The sequence below is a fragment of the Phalacrocorax carbo genome, chromosome 15 (genome assembly GCF_963921805.1).
Source record: "Phalacrocorax carbo chromosome 15, bPhaCar2.1, whole genome shotgun sequence".
In the NCBI taxonomy this organism is placed as follows: Eukaryota; Metazoa; Chordata; class Aves; order Suliformes; family Phalacrocoracidae; genus Phalacrocorax; species Phalacrocorax carbo.
The window spans coordinates 3848482-3864836 of NC_087527.1; the positions used below are offsets into that span (position 1 = coordinate 3848482).

The 16355-nt window shown below is 45.6% G+C and overlaps 1 protein-coding gene across 9 annotated transcripts in view; it reads left to right on the top strand.

The window, feature by feature from the left end:
• Window positions 1-14236, top strand: part of RNFT2 (ring finger protein, transmembrane 2) — a 31493-nt gene extending 17257 nt beyond the window's left edge. For all 9 annotated transcript variants that reach the window (XM_064466137.1, XM_064466139.1, XM_064466136.1 and 6 more), the window contains 4 exons: window positions 5961-6110; window positions 10797-10862; window positions 11899-12000; window positions 13832-14236. In XM_064466137.1, the coding sequence (XP_064322207.1) occupies window positions 5961-6110; window positions 10797-10862; window positions 11899-12000; window positions 13832-13966 (453 nt within the window). In that variant the 3' untranslated portion in view covers window positions 13967-14236. The remainder of the gene's footprint in view (window positions 1-5960; window positions 6111-10796; window positions 10863-11898; window positions 12001-13831) is intronic.
• Window positions 14237-16355: the final 2119 nt, after the last annotated feature.

The window sequence follows — 16355 nt, forward strand, 5'->3', positions numbered from 1 at the left end:
TTCCATGTTCTAATGAAGCACAAGCATGTGCACTGTTGCCTTGGTTATCATGTCACCACCTGGTTCTGTCTCTGTGCACAGCCATGTATAATTAAACAGTTGTTATAAGGAAAAGGAGCACTTACCTTACAAGGATTAGAATTGTTCTGCAACCTGCCTCCAGCTTGTATCAGAGCTCCGCTCCGTGGGATACCATGGTCCAAAACCCTGGTGCCCAGCCTTTCTGACTGGGCAGGCTGACCCTTCCACCATGACCTGACTAGTTGCACAGATGACTTGCTGTACAAAAGTTTTGTGCTCCTTGAGCAACAAGCTCTCCTTGCACTACGCGTTCATGTAGAACAGCCCATGGCATAGAACAAAGTCCATCCTTCTGCATCAGGGGAAAGGTGGCAAGCTGGAGCACTTTGCTGCTGCTAAAGCACTTTCTCTAGGCCACAGCCTCTTCCAGACGGCTCCCATTAGGAGAGAAAGTGCCAGAGGGAAATTGTGTTGTGATGGTGATGGCAGCAGGCCTTCTAATGTCCCTGCAGCCTCTCTTCCGTCACAGAACCAGATATTTCTCAATCATATACATGAAGTTTGTGTACACTTTTTTCATCCTGAGAAAAACAGGGTCTCTTGGAGCATTTGAGTCTTCTAGATGCTGATCAAAAGAATACAGAAGCATTAAAACAAGCACTGGGAGCAGGCATGTACAAAAAATATCCAGGTAAAGATCTTCCTGTTCCTTGTCTGTGCTCTCTTGTACTGTGCAATATGCAAGTTAATCCTAGTCTTCTATAATTGTGTGGCGAAAGTTGTGTTTCCAGATAGGTGACAGCCTATCTTTTACCTTCTCCTTGATGATCTTGGATGCTGTTCAGGGGAACCCACTCAGAAATAGATTCACTCTTCTTGTACAACAATCTGAGCTTTGATCCCCTGGAGCCACAGGAGCTACATGATGGTTCTACAAAGACTTTTCCCTATTGCAGCCTGGGACAGATGTAGTCTCGCAGAGCCAGAAGTGTGGGATTTATTACTTATGAAAGAAGGAGACTCACTAAAGCATAAGACTAGGTACTGACGAACTGGGACTCTCTTCTGTCCCTCTCCTTAACACACTTTGAAAGTCACCGCTTCTAAACTTTTTAAAGGCATTGTTGCTCTTAGCTGCCGTCCAAGTTTAACTTTCCAGGTTAAGATACCCAAGATGTGACTTTCAGAAGTGCTGTGCACTAACCAAAGATCTCATTTTCCCCTCTAGTCCCACCTTGGAATTACTCCTCATTAGTCTTGCATGGATTTTCACCAGCATCCTCTGTGCCATAATCCTGTTTACTGCTCCTACCCAACACTTTGTTATATTGGCAACGTGACCTGAAATCTCAGCAGAGCCTGCTCTCCTCTGATCCAAATTGCCAGCAGGTCTCAAAAGTTTTTTCTAGCATCTTCCTGTTTCAGAACATGTCTTAATGCTGCTGGCAACAGAACAAGTGAGACTTGGAACTTCCCTTGAGTGCTAATCACAACTTACAGTTGCCTCATTGCAACTTCTCTCACTTCTCTTACATCCCATTTTAATTCCACTGTGTAAAATCTTAGTGTGCCTTTCTGTTTCCTTCTGTGGAGAAACACATGCACGCTTATGCAAAGCCTTCTGTCAAAAGAGACTGCAAAGCCAATGCTGGGTTAGGTATGAGTACTAGCATTGCTTCTGCAGCTGTAATTTGCCCCTTTTGGTGAGTATATATTATGATTACATTTTTAATTAGGTAATTCTGTGTTATTTTTCTGTAAGACTTCTTCCATCCATCGCCAGTATATACTGTTCCCCACAGATGAAGCAAGGTGAGGTACTGAAAGAAGCTGTTATAGAAACTGGAAAGTGAATAGCGAACAGAGACACCATTGGAAGAAGAATGTTCTACACGTTGAAGTTGAATGCTACCCTGGAGAATTAAATTCCATCCTTTTATTTCCCAAATAATTCCTATGTGACTCCAGAAGGGCTGTGTACAGTTGCAAACTGAAGTCAGTGGTGTAGCTTTTAATGATAATGTGATCTGGAAAATTAAGTGCTTTATAAAAAGTCTAATCCCAGACATCTCAGCTTGGACCCCAAGACAACCTTACCTTAACCTCAAGTCTTTCCGTGTCTCAAATTTTCATTTAGAAAATGCAGAGAGTAGCTGTCCCTTACATCAGCCAGCAATGTGAAAATAAAGTTGTTTGGGGTTTTTTAAAATCTTTTACTATAGTGGTGATGTCATAGAAAGACTGCAGAAGTTTTAGTAATTTTCTACTCTGAGCAGAACTCGAATAGCACGTGGTGTCAGGATGCAGATCTGCCATCAAGTAATGAGGGTAGAACAAAATACTAAAAGTCACATGCTTGATAAGTACCACTCACCCTCTGTGAAAAAATAGCATGTGTTCACATCATTACACACTGTGTAATATTGCATGTGCAGAAGGAAAATTGCAATTGAGTGAAAATCCTGAATTCTGCTCTTCCAAAATAAGTGCTTGGTTTACAGTACAAAAATGGTCTTTCTGTGTGGTGAAGGAGGTAGAGGAAAATGGAGGGTTGTAGTGGAGTCATTGACTTAGTTTTTAACAAAGCATCTGGGGAAAAAGAAAACAAAATTGCACCACATGGTATCACAAGGCTCATCAGCAGAGTTGCTGTAATTAGATCCACAGCACAGTCCTCTGCCACTTGTGCTAATGAAGTGTTTGATAACAGTAGCAGCTTTTACAGTAAGTGACCCTGTGGAGGAAGCAGGGTAAGCACTGTACTGACATTTTAGTCAGGCTTAACTCCAACTTGTTGCAAGGGCTTCATGAAAGCAGAGACTCTTTTCAGGTATCTGACTCTTCCCTAACCAGGAGCTGTGATTCCAGGTAATATCCTGTCTAATCTCTGCAGCCCAGCAAGGCGATACACATGCTCCGGAGGGCTGGCATCTGCACAGTCCGGTCACGCATTGGGGCTGGCTCACGGGCTCACCAAAAATTACTAATTAAGCTCATAGAGCTGTTCAGTCTCTATAGAGTGTGTTCAGGAGAATATTCCCAAATTTAACATGGATTTTCATGAAATGGGAAAAGTCACCTAACAGAAGCAGGCCTTGCCTTATTTCAGGTTGTTGTTCCAAGTCAGATGCACAGCAGAAATAAGTGTATTTGTGCTTAATATAATACACAGTTCTTCCTAATCTTGATAAGAAATAGCTGGAATGCTTTAGCTGACGTTTTCAGAAAAAAATCCAGCTTGAGACAAAGATTTGGCTTTGAAAACTTCAGCCGAGATAGCCAAGATATAACAAAGCTGAAAAGCAGAAGACAGAAAGGTATACTGAGCGTGCTTACAAGTGATGGGTGCTGCCTGCAGTAAGTTACTGCTATCGGAAGGCTAATTTTTGCTGCTGAAATTAGAGGGAATGACCCTTGTTTTCTAAGCTTCTGGTTCAGAAGGAAGACTCCGCTTCTGCTGCAGCCCATTGTAGAATGACTTCTGATTGCCTAGGTGCTTTTCCTGGTTTAAAAAAGGGCTGGTGTGTTGCACTGAGGTGCCTGACAAGACATATTTCTGTAAGCGTTTACTGTAGCACTAGTACTCTTCTAAATGATGCCCAGCTGCCTCGTATTGCCTCCCTCCTCCTAGCTGTAATCACTTTAAGCTTATCAACAAGCCTCTCAAATGGTCAAGTGGGTGGTGTTCATGGGCTGGATGGAGGGATGCATTCATTTAAAACTTAACTGCACTCTTGTGAGGGTGTTAACAAGTATCTAGCTGCTAAGATACCCTGCAGTTACCATTGAAACCTGAAGAGCTGCATTAGATAAAGGAATTATGAAAGCTTTGTAACGGGTGCAGATTTTGTGGTTAGAAAATAGGAATATTTCATGTGCTGCATGTTCATTTTAGAGCCACGCTCTGCCGCTTCCAATTCCGCAGCCTGTCGGGCTCTCTAGGGCTGCCTATGACCTATCTTTCCTTGTGTCTTGCTGTGGGCTCTAGTGTTTTTAGTGCCTCAGAAGCTTCTGTTGTAGAAGAATTTCAGCTGTGATGCCCCAAGTGCTGAATCCAGAAGTTCTGTCTGATGCAATGAGAAAGTAAGCAGTGACCTCTCCCAGCCCAGCATGCTAGGGAAACAGGGCTAAATAAAAGAAGATGAGTGTGAGCCTGGTGGGAGGAACAAGTCAGAGAAAGCAGTTTGCTGCCTTTAGCTTGCTGGTAGCTTTCATCAGAGCTGGCTGAGGAGGGGGAGGCGGAGAACTGCCTGTGTGAAGGGAAGGAAGCGACAGTGGAGTCATTAGCAGACTGCGACCCTCTGTCACAGGGGCTCACGAAATAAACGATGATTGTATTGAAGCATGAGGCTGGATAGAGACCTCTGTGCTAATTTAATAAATTGCTTGCATTTAGGACCCCAGATTGTTGCTGTTACATTTTTGCTATGTGATGCCACCTGGGATTAACAAGGAGGAGGGTATGGGGGGAGAGGAAGAAAGCAGCTCAGGTCCGTTAGCAACCGCTGGTGTGACCTCACTCCTTGTCCCAGGGGGCATATGAGATCATAGAATGCCAGAGCTCTCTGAAGGATTCGATTTGTTCGGTACAGCAGGATGGCCTGCCGAGTGATCTCATCTCCGAGACCCTAGGGAAGGGCACTAGCTGCTGCTAGCCTCGTGGACTGTGGCGGACTTAATCCCCACTCCAAATCTCACCAATTAACGATTGACCCGCGATGACATCACTGATGACAAAGCTAACTGGGACAACACAGCAAAGTTCCAGGGGATTTTCCCCTTCTCCATGATCTTATCAAATAAAAGAATCTTGACGTTAAAAAAACCCCAAACCTCAGTCCAGATAATGCCATTGCAGATCAAGCATCGTTCTGGGCTCACAGCTTGCCCTGACCTAGTCCCCTGTCACCAGCTCTCCCTTTCAAACAGTGTGGACAGGACATAAACAGGTCCTCATTAAGACTGGGGGGCCCTAAATTAGATAGCCTTATTTAGCCAGCTTCTTAGCCCTAGTCTTAACTGCTTTAAAATAAAAATTATGTGGTAAGAAAAAAACCCCAAACATTTCAGTTGTTGCACCTCATGGTTGTAGTAAGCCAGGAGGGAGTTTATGTTATCTTGCAGGTGTCCTTCAAGGAAGGAGAGCTTCCTAACTGGAATAAACACCAGAATGGCAAGGGCAGCTTTGGTGAAGGTTTACCAAGGATGTTGCCCATCCTTTAAGGCTGTTTTGAGAGAGAAGTGTTTCAACCAGCATGATTCCCTGCTCCCCCCTTTTCTTCCTTAAGGTCCTCCGGAAGATTTGGTATCTCTGAGTTTAAAATACCTTGGGGGTTTTTCTTCAGAGCCAGTCTTTATATCTGTGTACTGTACAAGATCCAACACACACCTGAGTGGAAGGGGAAGGATGCTAGCAAAATAGGTAATTAATTTGATTATTTGGGATGATCTAGAAAGTTGTCAGGAAGACCAATGTCATCTTACATTTAAATCTCTGTACCTTCAGAAGGGGGTATAGGATCAAAGAGAATTACCTTGTATTCATTTTCCCATTATTAATAGCATCTACCATTTACATCGTATTCACCCCTCTAAGTCTTAACCTCTGCTGCTGGCATTCTGTGGCACTGTATAGATATGCAGTAAGGTGTATATCCATAACATGCTCTAAAATTTTAAGATTCAGAAGTGTACAACAGCTGGATAAGTGACAGAGCAAAAGGAACATTAAGAAACAACAAAGTGATGGTTATTCTCTCTAGGCACAGAGTTAAATGGCAGCAGAGAAAGCTGCGTCTCAGGAATACCAGTCTTTGCACCATTTAACAGTGTGTAGGTGGACAGTGAACAGAAGTGCTATAACCTTCAAGCCCTGCACCTGTTAAGTGCTCTTCTTTTGACTTTCTGAGAGGAATCACGTATCACTGTTTGTTTTACAGGGAAAGTTTTATCTGGTTATTGAGGAGCTGAGCCAGCTGTTCCGCTCCCTTGTTCCCATCCAGCTATGGTATAAATACATCATGGGAGACGATCCATCCAGCAGCTACTTCCTAGGTGGGATCCTGATCATCCTGTATAGCCTCTGCAAGGCAAGTACCACCTCATTAATAAACTCTATGGGAGCTGTAGCAGGAAGCACAGCTGAGGGAAACAAATATACCTTCTGATTGTTGCTATCACTAGCCAGGAAGGGAAGCTGCAGCAGCTGGGGACAGCATGTGCTTTAGTTGCCAAAAGCATTTTGCTTCACCAGTATGTAGGCAGTGGTGAGCTAGAGGAAGATCTGCGACTGCTCATTGTAGTGTTGCATCAGGCTGATGAAGTCATTGCTGCTTTCTAATACCTTTCTGCAAGGCTAGAGGAGAATGGGAGTGGAGTCTTGGGGAACCAGGACTGGAAGAGAGGTTAGCTGTCTCCGGACTTCTAGATGCAACACTGAAAGGAAGGTTTAAGTTTAACCTTAGGTTTAACTCTTTAACACTGAAAGTAAGTTAAATGTTTCTCTCTAAGCCATCCTCCGTCTTTCAAGGCAGGGTAGGTACTCTGTCACTCACAGTACTGAATGCAGCAGGGAAAAAAGGGATCATCCAAGTCCTGCCTAGATAAAACAGGTAGTTCTGGCCCCATTCCAAGTCCTAGTCTGGCCAATACAAGTCCAGAATCTCAGTGATGGAGAAGAGCAATGTTTCTTCAAAGACAAGAACGAATGTTAAGAGCACAAAGCCTGCCTGTACAATTGTAAATTAATAGCTGTGACTTATTTAGAAGAGTCCCAAGCCTGAGGTCTAGAAATAGATGCATCTCTAATTGGGCATATTGAACCCTGCCTAAGGGCAGAGCAGGAGCTGAAGCAAACTGTGACATACCTGTGTTATCTATTCCTCTGAGAAAGGCCAAGGGTCAAGTTTGCTGCAGCACTGATGTTTGTCTCTGCCTAGGAGAAAGGGGCTATGGTTTTGCAGAAGCAGACTGAAGAACAGAGAAGAGAGAATATATCTGAGCTGATAATAGCTCGAAGGGGCTAATGGATTGCTATAACTCTTACGTGAGATGTGGCTGCAGTTGCAGCTATATGTTGTACAGGAATGGGGCAACACAACCCCTGCTGTCAAGCAGTTTGTAGTTTTTTGTAGGCAAGATAGCAAAGGTCATGGGCAGTGAAGTGACTTGATCACAGCAGGTCTGTGATCAAACATGCCAGGCAAGAAGATACATGAGACCAGTGTAGTTCCCTGCACACCCATCCCTTCTCTCAGCTGTATGTTTCCTGCTCTTTACTCTGTGCTGTGGGAGAGGATTGTTGTCTCTCAGAGATGTCATTGTCTGGATCCCCTCTACACAACAGCAACCAACCTTTCCACGCCCTTCTGGCTTGTGAGGTCAGGCAAACAGATCACAATTACAAGGACAGGTTTCAAGTGATCTTTCTGGTGTCCCTTCTTGCAAGTTACTCAGCACCTGGAGAAGGGCTGCTTACCTGCAGCTCCTCGTGCCATTGCCTACATCTGGAGAAGTCATCATAGTGTGAAGAAGCAATGAGGGCTTTCTGCTCCTTGGAGGAAGAGGAACCAAGCACAATAGCCCAGCTGGCAGGACAAGGGCCTCACCAGACAGGGCCCAGCCCCACAGCACCCAATCAAGGCAAGCAGGGCAGGCCTGGAGGTGATAGCCAGGTTCAAAGTCAAGATCCTCAGGTGGTGAGGCAGGTCCAAGGTAAAGCCAGAACATCAGGCTACAGGTCGGGATCAGGTCTGGTGGAGACAGGCAGTGTCAAGACACAGACCAGCAATTGCAGGGCTTAGTTATAGCAACGAGGCAGGCTCAAGGTGAGAAGACACCCCGTGTGATGGGGTCTCCAGATCAGTGGGACGTGTAGCACAGGCATGGCTATGGCTGAGCTGGAAACTAGCACGTGCACAGTGCAGCTCAGGCATAACCTGAGGCCTTCAGGGCTGAGTGTAAATAGGGCCCCTGGGCAGGGATTGTGGTGGAGACCCCAGGCCAGGCTCAGTAGGGACATGAAGGCCTATTAATGCACTTAGGGCCCTGACACACAGGTGCAAGCAGTTCTTTATGGGCTAGCTTGATGTTTCTCTACTATGAAGCCATTATAGGTAGTGCTGTGATAATCTAGATTGAAAAAGCAACCTCACTTTGAAAAGTCCTGTTGATCTGTTATTTAGAAGCTCCACAAGGAGAGAGGGACAGTTATCTACTGGCCTTGAGTACAACTTAGAACCAGGACTGTGGGGCACACTTGTGTGAACGTGTGTTGGCTGCAGCCTACGCCTTTAACATTAATGTTTCTTTCTTTAATTCATCTAGTTTGTCAGAGGTGTACATGGGTGGATAGGCCAGTTGAAGGGTGATAGGTCCAGGAATGTGTCCTAGGTCATCGTGTGACAGCTAGTTATTACCACAGATGTGTCCAGGTTAGGCCTAGGCCTCTGCATGTTAGAGACTTTGCTTGGAAGTGAGAGAAAAGTGGGAGCACACTCTACCAATGCAGATCATTAAATACTAGGTGCATATATCCCATTTACAATCACGAGAGTTGCAGGTCTAATTCCTTGCCTGAGACACTGAAAATATACCCAAAGGAGTCCACATTAGCAAAGCCACAAACCACATTAGAAAAACCACAGAAGCCAATTTGGCACTCAGACCTTCTGTGCTCCTGGCAAAAATCCAGGATTCAGCTAGGGCTGCATCCCCTTTCCCTACACAAAGAGCAGGCTCGATTTGCAGAAGGTTGTATATAGTGCAGCTGATGGGAGCTGTCTTGGTGACTGTCTGGACTGTGTAAACATGAACCTCTGATTTCGGTGAAGAAATCCCAGATGTTCATCAGTAAGAGCACCCAGGTCTTATTTTTTCCCTCTCCTGAATTGAAGCTCTCGCCATCTGTGAACCCAGTTGTTGCAGTCCTATTGCTAGAAAGATGACTGATGCAACATAGACTTCAGAGCACGGGATGATAAATGGATGTTAAAGAGAACACTGAAACATGCATCTTTTGGGGGTACAGGAAACTCCGGAGGGAAAAAAATGGAAAGGGGGAAATGGACTGGCAGAGAAGGAGACATCAGAGCCAGAGCAAAGACAGTAGAAGTCACACTATAAGCAAGACAACCAGAAAAAGCTGTGAACTGGGCTGTGGGGAAGAGCTGATCCCTATCCTTGTTAGAAGATACAAAGTCTGTAGTAGTCGGCAGCCCCAAGTGCTAGCTGCTGACTGGAAGCATTACTGGAAGGACCCTGGGAGCCTTTTTACGTGCTGACTGGAAGCATTATTGGTGCCTTCATTTGATTCCACATCTATTGCATGATGATCTCATTGGCATTCCCTGCAGTGAGCCCACTTAATCATGCTAACCAAAAAAAAAAAAGCATAAAAAGCCAACTCCAGGCACTCTGGTGCCTTTGCATTGCTGGTCCACTACAGCTCTGCGTATTCTGCACCCCATCTTCCCCTGCCCTCCTAGGCACTCCTCACTCAGACAGGTTAGAAATGGAAAGGTCCTGTTATGTCATCTGGCCCTTCTCCCAACTAATGTAGGGCTGGTCTTTACACAATCATTTATTTATATATGGTCTAGTTCATAGTGTCTTTTCTGTGTTCTGCCACCAGATAGGGAAGATGAACCTGGCATACCGGATTAGGTTTTCAAGCTGTTTTCCCTTTTATTAGTAGTACCGTGTCTTGCTTTAAGAATGCTGAGTGTCTCCTCCCTTGCTCAGCCCCTTGATATCTGTAGGCAGTTTATCATCTTTCCCCCCACCTTTGTACTGCTCAGTCAAGCTGTAAATATTTATGTCTTTTAGTCTCTTTTCAGAAATCATTTTCTGCAGGCTCATTTTCTGCCCTTCTCTGAACTGCTTTTAGTCTTTAATGAGGAGCCCAGAATGAGCGCTGCTCTCCAGATGCAGTTACATCATGTTTGCTGGGCAATGGAGGGAGGGGGGAAGAAAAGGACCTGGTGTTGCCCCTGCTGTTGGTCACCTCTGGGCCTCTGCAAAGTACCAAGGTGCTGGAAACTCACTCCCTTCCTGGCATTTGAAGTTTCTTGCTCTTTAGGTGGATGGGAGCAACTCAGCCTCAGTCCTGCTTCTCATTCCTCAGGCCATTCTTCTCTTGGTAGCATTTAATCACTGCACACCACTAAATCACTCTCTGCAGCAGGACAGGCAATTCCCACTCCTTCTTTCATAACATCATCTGGGCCTTGAAGTGTCAAGATGTGTGGCAGAGCCACACAACCCTGGAAATCCCCCTTCTCCCCAGAGGCTGAGGAAAGCAGTTTACTGCCTCTTCTGTGTGAACAGGCTGCCCTTCCTTCCCTCTCTCTCAAGCTAGCCACGGTGCTTTCGAACCTCACTTCTGGGTTTCTCAGGTACTCAATTCTCAGTGTGGGAATGGGTTCGTTTTAGCCCTTTCCTACTTAGTGGGGCTGGGCAGTTTACCCTACCACAACTGCCTGGTGTCTCTTCCTCTTTCTGCCTTGTAAAGTCCCTGATTTGCAGTCCATTGTTACCAGAGCTTTTTTGGCTATCCTCCTGCACTGCCAATTCACATTTATTATCTATTTCATGATCACTATGAAACCTTTTTTGGCACCATTGTTACTTGGATTTTTGTTCCCTCCAAGTATTCATTTGAAGAAACTGTGCTACGTTTCCTGTGTTTGTGGACTGTACGTACACGTGTGCGCGTGTGCACACACATACACACATATTTTGTGAAAAGTATCTAAAATGGAATGTCTTCATTGCAGTCTTTTGACATCTGTGGTCGTGTGGGAAGTGTCCGGAAGGCACTGAAGGTCCTTTGCACCCCACAGGTAAGTAGTCTTATGTATTAGACCAGTTTCATAGGTGGAACCTTGTTACTGTTGAATGATGGAGCTGAAAATTGCTCAGTGTATCAGGATCATAGAGTAAAATGAATTGTTGTCTCATGGCTGGATAAGCTGGTCTCTGTTGTCAGAGAAGTTAAGAACCTTTTCTCACATCTGCCCTGTCCCAGCTATGGTAAGAGATTGTTGCTGGTCTGGCCTGTTTTGCCTGATTGGAAGCACTGTCTAATATGGATTAATCCACTGAGGCCAAAACTGCAAGAAGCTGACAAAAGGTTGTAGTGGAGAGTGTGAGAAAGGCTTTAGACAGGGGTAGGTAGTGCTGTGCAGTGGCATTAAAAGAGATCCTACAGTACACAGGAGTCATCCCAGGCATAGCGTTATACACTACTGATATTTAGATCTGTTGCAGTGAAATATTGTGGCTTATATTTTAAAATGGTGAAATCAAAGGCTGTGGGGAAAAGGAACGTAACGTCACAGAAGTTTGTTAGAGCTCACCCTGCTTATTCTGTGGGCTTGGGCTGGTCATTTTTCCTCAGCATGTTTCCATTTCACCTATTACTGTTACAATAGGAGAAGCAACATTTACCTTCCACATGTTTAAAAAGAAAAGTGGGAAGCCAGTGGGTACTGCTGCTGTTATTCTTTCTTCTATTGTCTGACTTGCTAATAATAATACCTCCCACTATCTAAGCACCTCTGCAAATGATGCTGAATTAATCCCTTCAGTTCCCTGTTGAGCTCATTAAATTTCATTATCATTCTCCACAAGTGGAGGCACTAAAAGGTGGAGTCAGCTCGAGGGGAAAACAACACAGAGCTCCAGCCTCCCTGTGTTGTGTGTGCTGGTGCCCAAATCTCCCTTCCCCATACACGGCGACGTAACTCCGGTGTCCTTCCCAGGTCACGCAGGGAATCTGGACGTGAGAAACAGTGTCTATATATATGCTTATAGCCACAAACCAGATTGTCTTCAAACCCTTTGACACTGGGATTTTTTTCCACCTCTCCCTAACAGACCTATGGAGTTCGTGCTACCAGCCAGCAGTGCAGTGAGGCAGGTGACATCTGTGCCATTTGCCAAGCAGAATTCAGGGAACCTTTGATCCTTATGTGCCAGGTAAGCCTCCAAGCTTCCCATGTCAGGCTCCCCTGTTTACATTCATTTGGTTAAGTTCTGCAGCTGGGGAGAGGCACAGCTAGCCTTCTAAAATCATTTGCTAGGTCTTGATCTAGGTCCTAGTGGATACTTCTTGCCCTCTTCCAGATAGTCAGTGATTTGTGATAGCTGAGCCACTCATTGGGGGCTGATCATCGCTATTGAGATGGAAAAGACCAGCCTTGTAGTCTGGGACTGCCAGTTGGCAGTCCACACCTTGGAGCTGGAATGCAAGACGTTTTTATCTGACCCTTGGGGGGACTGGCTAGTCAACAGGCCAACCAAATGACAAGCAAGTGCTATGAGAGAGGCATAGATCCAGAAAGAGCCTGATAGGGTGCATGAAGACTGGTGCAGCACCATGTAATCGTGGTCTGGCCCCTGAACACCTGGCCAGGAATAAAAGCAGTTCTGCCTATAGAAGTTGGGCACTGCTGCCGGTATGTGGGAATTGTCCTGTTTCTCGTTTGGTAAACACTGGCAAAACCTAGAGCTTACGAGTGGCACGCTCTGAGTAATGCAGTAGTCCTAACCCTTTGAACACACCACACTGCCACGGGCTCTGTTAACGTATCAGAGGCCAGCTGTGGCAAGACTGCTGATGCTTCCCCAGGATTTTCTCTTCAGTTGCTTGTGACTCAATCAAGCTTTGTCTGTTGGGGTTGAAAATCGGCATCCTGGAGGCTGTCTCTGGCTGATGCGTGGGTGCATGGAGGAAAACCGTAGGCAGAATGATTCAGCCATTTCTGGGGATGGAGTTGGTGGGATGTATGCTCTCTTGTGATATCCAAGTGAAGTTCAACAGCCTTTTGCTGCAGAGCTTTGTAACAGGGTTATCAAATGAAAGCAAGTAGCTCACTCACCTGTGCATCAGAAGTGCTTCCTACTATTCCCATCAACATCTGTGCAGAGGTTATCAAGCTGAAAGCCCCAGAGAAGCTATCTTTGTATGTGCTTATCAGAGTTGAGACTTTGAAGAGCAACACTTCTGCTGACTCCACATGTGTTGAGGAGGCCTCAGCTTCTTACAGCTCCTAAAACTCCATTCTTGCCCTATTCCTGCTCTTCCAGTCTGGGGCTAGATGGTGGTGTGTGCTGGACAGCCATCCCTCCTGATCCCTCTTTGTACCCAAGGCAGGCTGGAGGGAGAATCCTGTTGTGGCTCAGTGTAGGAATGAGAGAACACAAAGGGTGAAAACTGACATTTATAGAGAAGGGGAATGTGCTGGTTTTGGCTGGGCCAGAGTTAATTCTCTTCACGGTAGTGCCTGTAGTAGTCAGGGACCTTTCCAGCTTCCCGTGCTCTGCCACGTGGGCTAGCGGCTGTGTGGGGCTGAGTTGCCGGCTAAACCGCCACAGGGAAACGGACTGCGAAGCTACTGACCAGAACTGGGTGGTGCGAGCAGAAGAAAAGAAATGCAACAAGGGGTAGGGGAAAGAAGAAGTCTGAGCTACGTAAAGATTTGTAAAATAACTCAGGGAATTGAGGATGGAATCATGGTAGAGAAAACCCTCTCAACTACGTTGTTAGCCCAATGTCGTAGGCCTTTTTAATGTGTCTTTCTATTGCTATATTAAGGAACAGTGTAATACATCATTAACTTTGGCAGACTGGCGTACTAGTAATGCTGGGATTTATTTTTCATATCGTGTGAGTACTGCTGATCAGCTGCAGGGTCCACCTGAACTCGAACCGCGACTCGCTCCCGTGGCCGTCCTACTGAGCCTGCACGCTTAGTGACAAGGTTGCACCTCCTGCCCTCACTGAGATGATGCCCTTTTGTCTCCACAGCACGTGTTCTGTGAAGAATGCCTCTGCCTCTGGTTTGACAGGGAGAAGACCTGTCCTCTTTGTCGTTCTGTCACAGTAGAAACCCTGCGTTGCTGGAAGGATGGCACCACCTCTGCTCACTTCCAGGTGTATTAAAACCAGTAAATACTGACACATGGAATAACAAGTGTGGAGAGAAGAAAAGGCTGGAAAATCTGGAGATCCCAGCCCCAACTTAGTTTCCTGTGGATTTGTTGTGTTAGTCTTTCTTCCAGCTCTGTTTCTGCGGGAGCGAACAGAACTACAATTGTTACTCGCCAGAAACTTCATCCTGAAAGGCAAGAAAGATGTGGTTTATGTTATGGCAAACTCCATGGCTAAGCTACAGGCAAGATTTTTTTCTTGAAATTACATGGTTATAAACTACCTGGTATGTTTCCTTTTTTCTGTCCTTTTAGTATAGATAAATATTGCGTGTATAAAGGAAACGTACTGTGACTTGCATGTGTGTAACCCGGTATACTGGCAAAGAGCTGTTCTCCTCTGGCTCAGACCACAGGTGAGATTTTTCACAGTAAATGGCCCTGGCTTCCCTGAACCTGTAACTTCATAGAATTACACTGTTGCTGTTATAGTACTTTTGAGAACTCTTCCAAAACAGTGCTTCAGAACCACGTGCGCAAAGTTGATTTGGGGTTGGAGAAACGTCATTTCCCAGCAGCTGGTTTTTGCAATCAATTCCACAAATTGCACGTGAAGCCGTCTTAATGAAATGTCAAGGAACTTGGGAAAGAGCATCCTAGTGAAGCTGGAAATGACGCTTGCTTTTCTTGGGAATGTTTTTTCTCTTTAATTTTCATAGTCAGGCTTTCTGATTTCCTAGCATACAGTGGGAATGAGAACGGTGGGAAGAGAACGGTGGGAGGCGGAGAGAGATTAAAGTCAGGTTTGATTTGTCTACGTGAAGAGTTAAGATCCTAACCAAGAGCATCTCACAAATTAACGTATCTCTGCAACACGCTCCTCAGCGCAGCCACCTGAGGCAAGGCTTACTGGCTTTAAAAGCCAGCGCCGCTCAGCATCCAGAACCTGCCTGGGTCCAAAACCAGAAAAAACGTGCTCATGCAACGCTGTTGATACCAGAAGTGTTGGGGCATCAGGATACAGGGTCCCCTGGAGAGGCTGGATTTACTGAGACTCACTAGCTGGAGGGCAGAATTAACAGAAGCAGCTGCATGGCTTCAGGAGCCAGCCTGATTTACACAAGCTGGATAATCCACCTGTGATGGTGGAGACTTGATTTTAACACCTCCGCTCCAGGAAAAGCTCTTTGAGGAGATACCTTGTGTCATTAACGGGAGAATTAAACACTTCATATTGCTGCAATTTCCATCTCTGCTGCGGGCGCTGCGGTGGCTCTTGCACGCAAGTGGAGTTGCTGTTTGTTCACTGGAGCTTTCTCTTCCACTAAACAACCTCTGCTTTTTGCCGCATGCCCAGAGGAAGTGCCTCATCAGGCAGCTGTGGCATCTTCCTCGCTCATTGCTATGGAAATGGCCGTAAGGTTACAATCCCACTTGAGCGGGTAATCAGGAAGAACTGTACCTGGGGGAAATGAGCCTAGGTGTAGTACTGACTGCGCCTTCCTCCTGCTGGGAAACTCCACAGGGAGAAGAATTAAAGCAAACGGGAGCTAATGGTAACAGGATTACAGCTCAACATAGTTCAGTATGGCTAGAGGAGAAATGGTGAGAGCCAGAGCCTGAGCAGGGAAGACAGTCCAAATCTGGCGTGAGAGGTACAGGGAAGTAGAGGAGGAAAAGCCTTACTTTCCAAAACAAAGTGATTTGATTCTTGTCAAATGGATCCATGAAATCAGAGAACTAAGCCACGGAATCCAGTGGCTGTCTCCAATGGGAATAGCCTTTTGGGGATGGGGGAAGAGAGTCTGGGAAGGAAGGAAAGCAAGGTTCTCAGTAGGCATAAAAACATCGTTATGCTCAATAGTCTGGTAAGACCCAGAAAAGGCAACATTACTGGTTCTGTGGGCAGGCAGTTCAGGAAAGGCTTTGGTGCCAGTTTTCAGTGCAATGCCAATTAATTAAAGGGTTGGTGGCATCTGCTTTCAAAATGTTTGAAAAGCCACTTCTAATTCTGATTTTTTTTTCTAAATGCTCCTGGAAAATGTATTTGGACAAGTGTATGGCAAGGGCAATACGAGCCTAGCACTACAGGGAGCATCCGATACACTGCTTCGGAATGACTATTTTTTCCTTTGGTGATAAGAAAGGAAGAGGGAAAGTACGGGGAGTGTTTTCTGCCATTCTAATAGTCCTTTACTTTACTTTCTTTTTTCATTATTGAATGACCTTTCCCAGTTGTCAGTGTAAGAAAGAGGGGACTATCATCATCATATACTTGAAACACTTTGCTACAGCCCAAGGACTGAAGATCACAGAGTAGGACTTCAAACCAGCACACAGTGCAAGAATTGCCACAGGCCGCGGATGGTTTGGTGCCCACGTATGAACCCCTGCACCAGCAC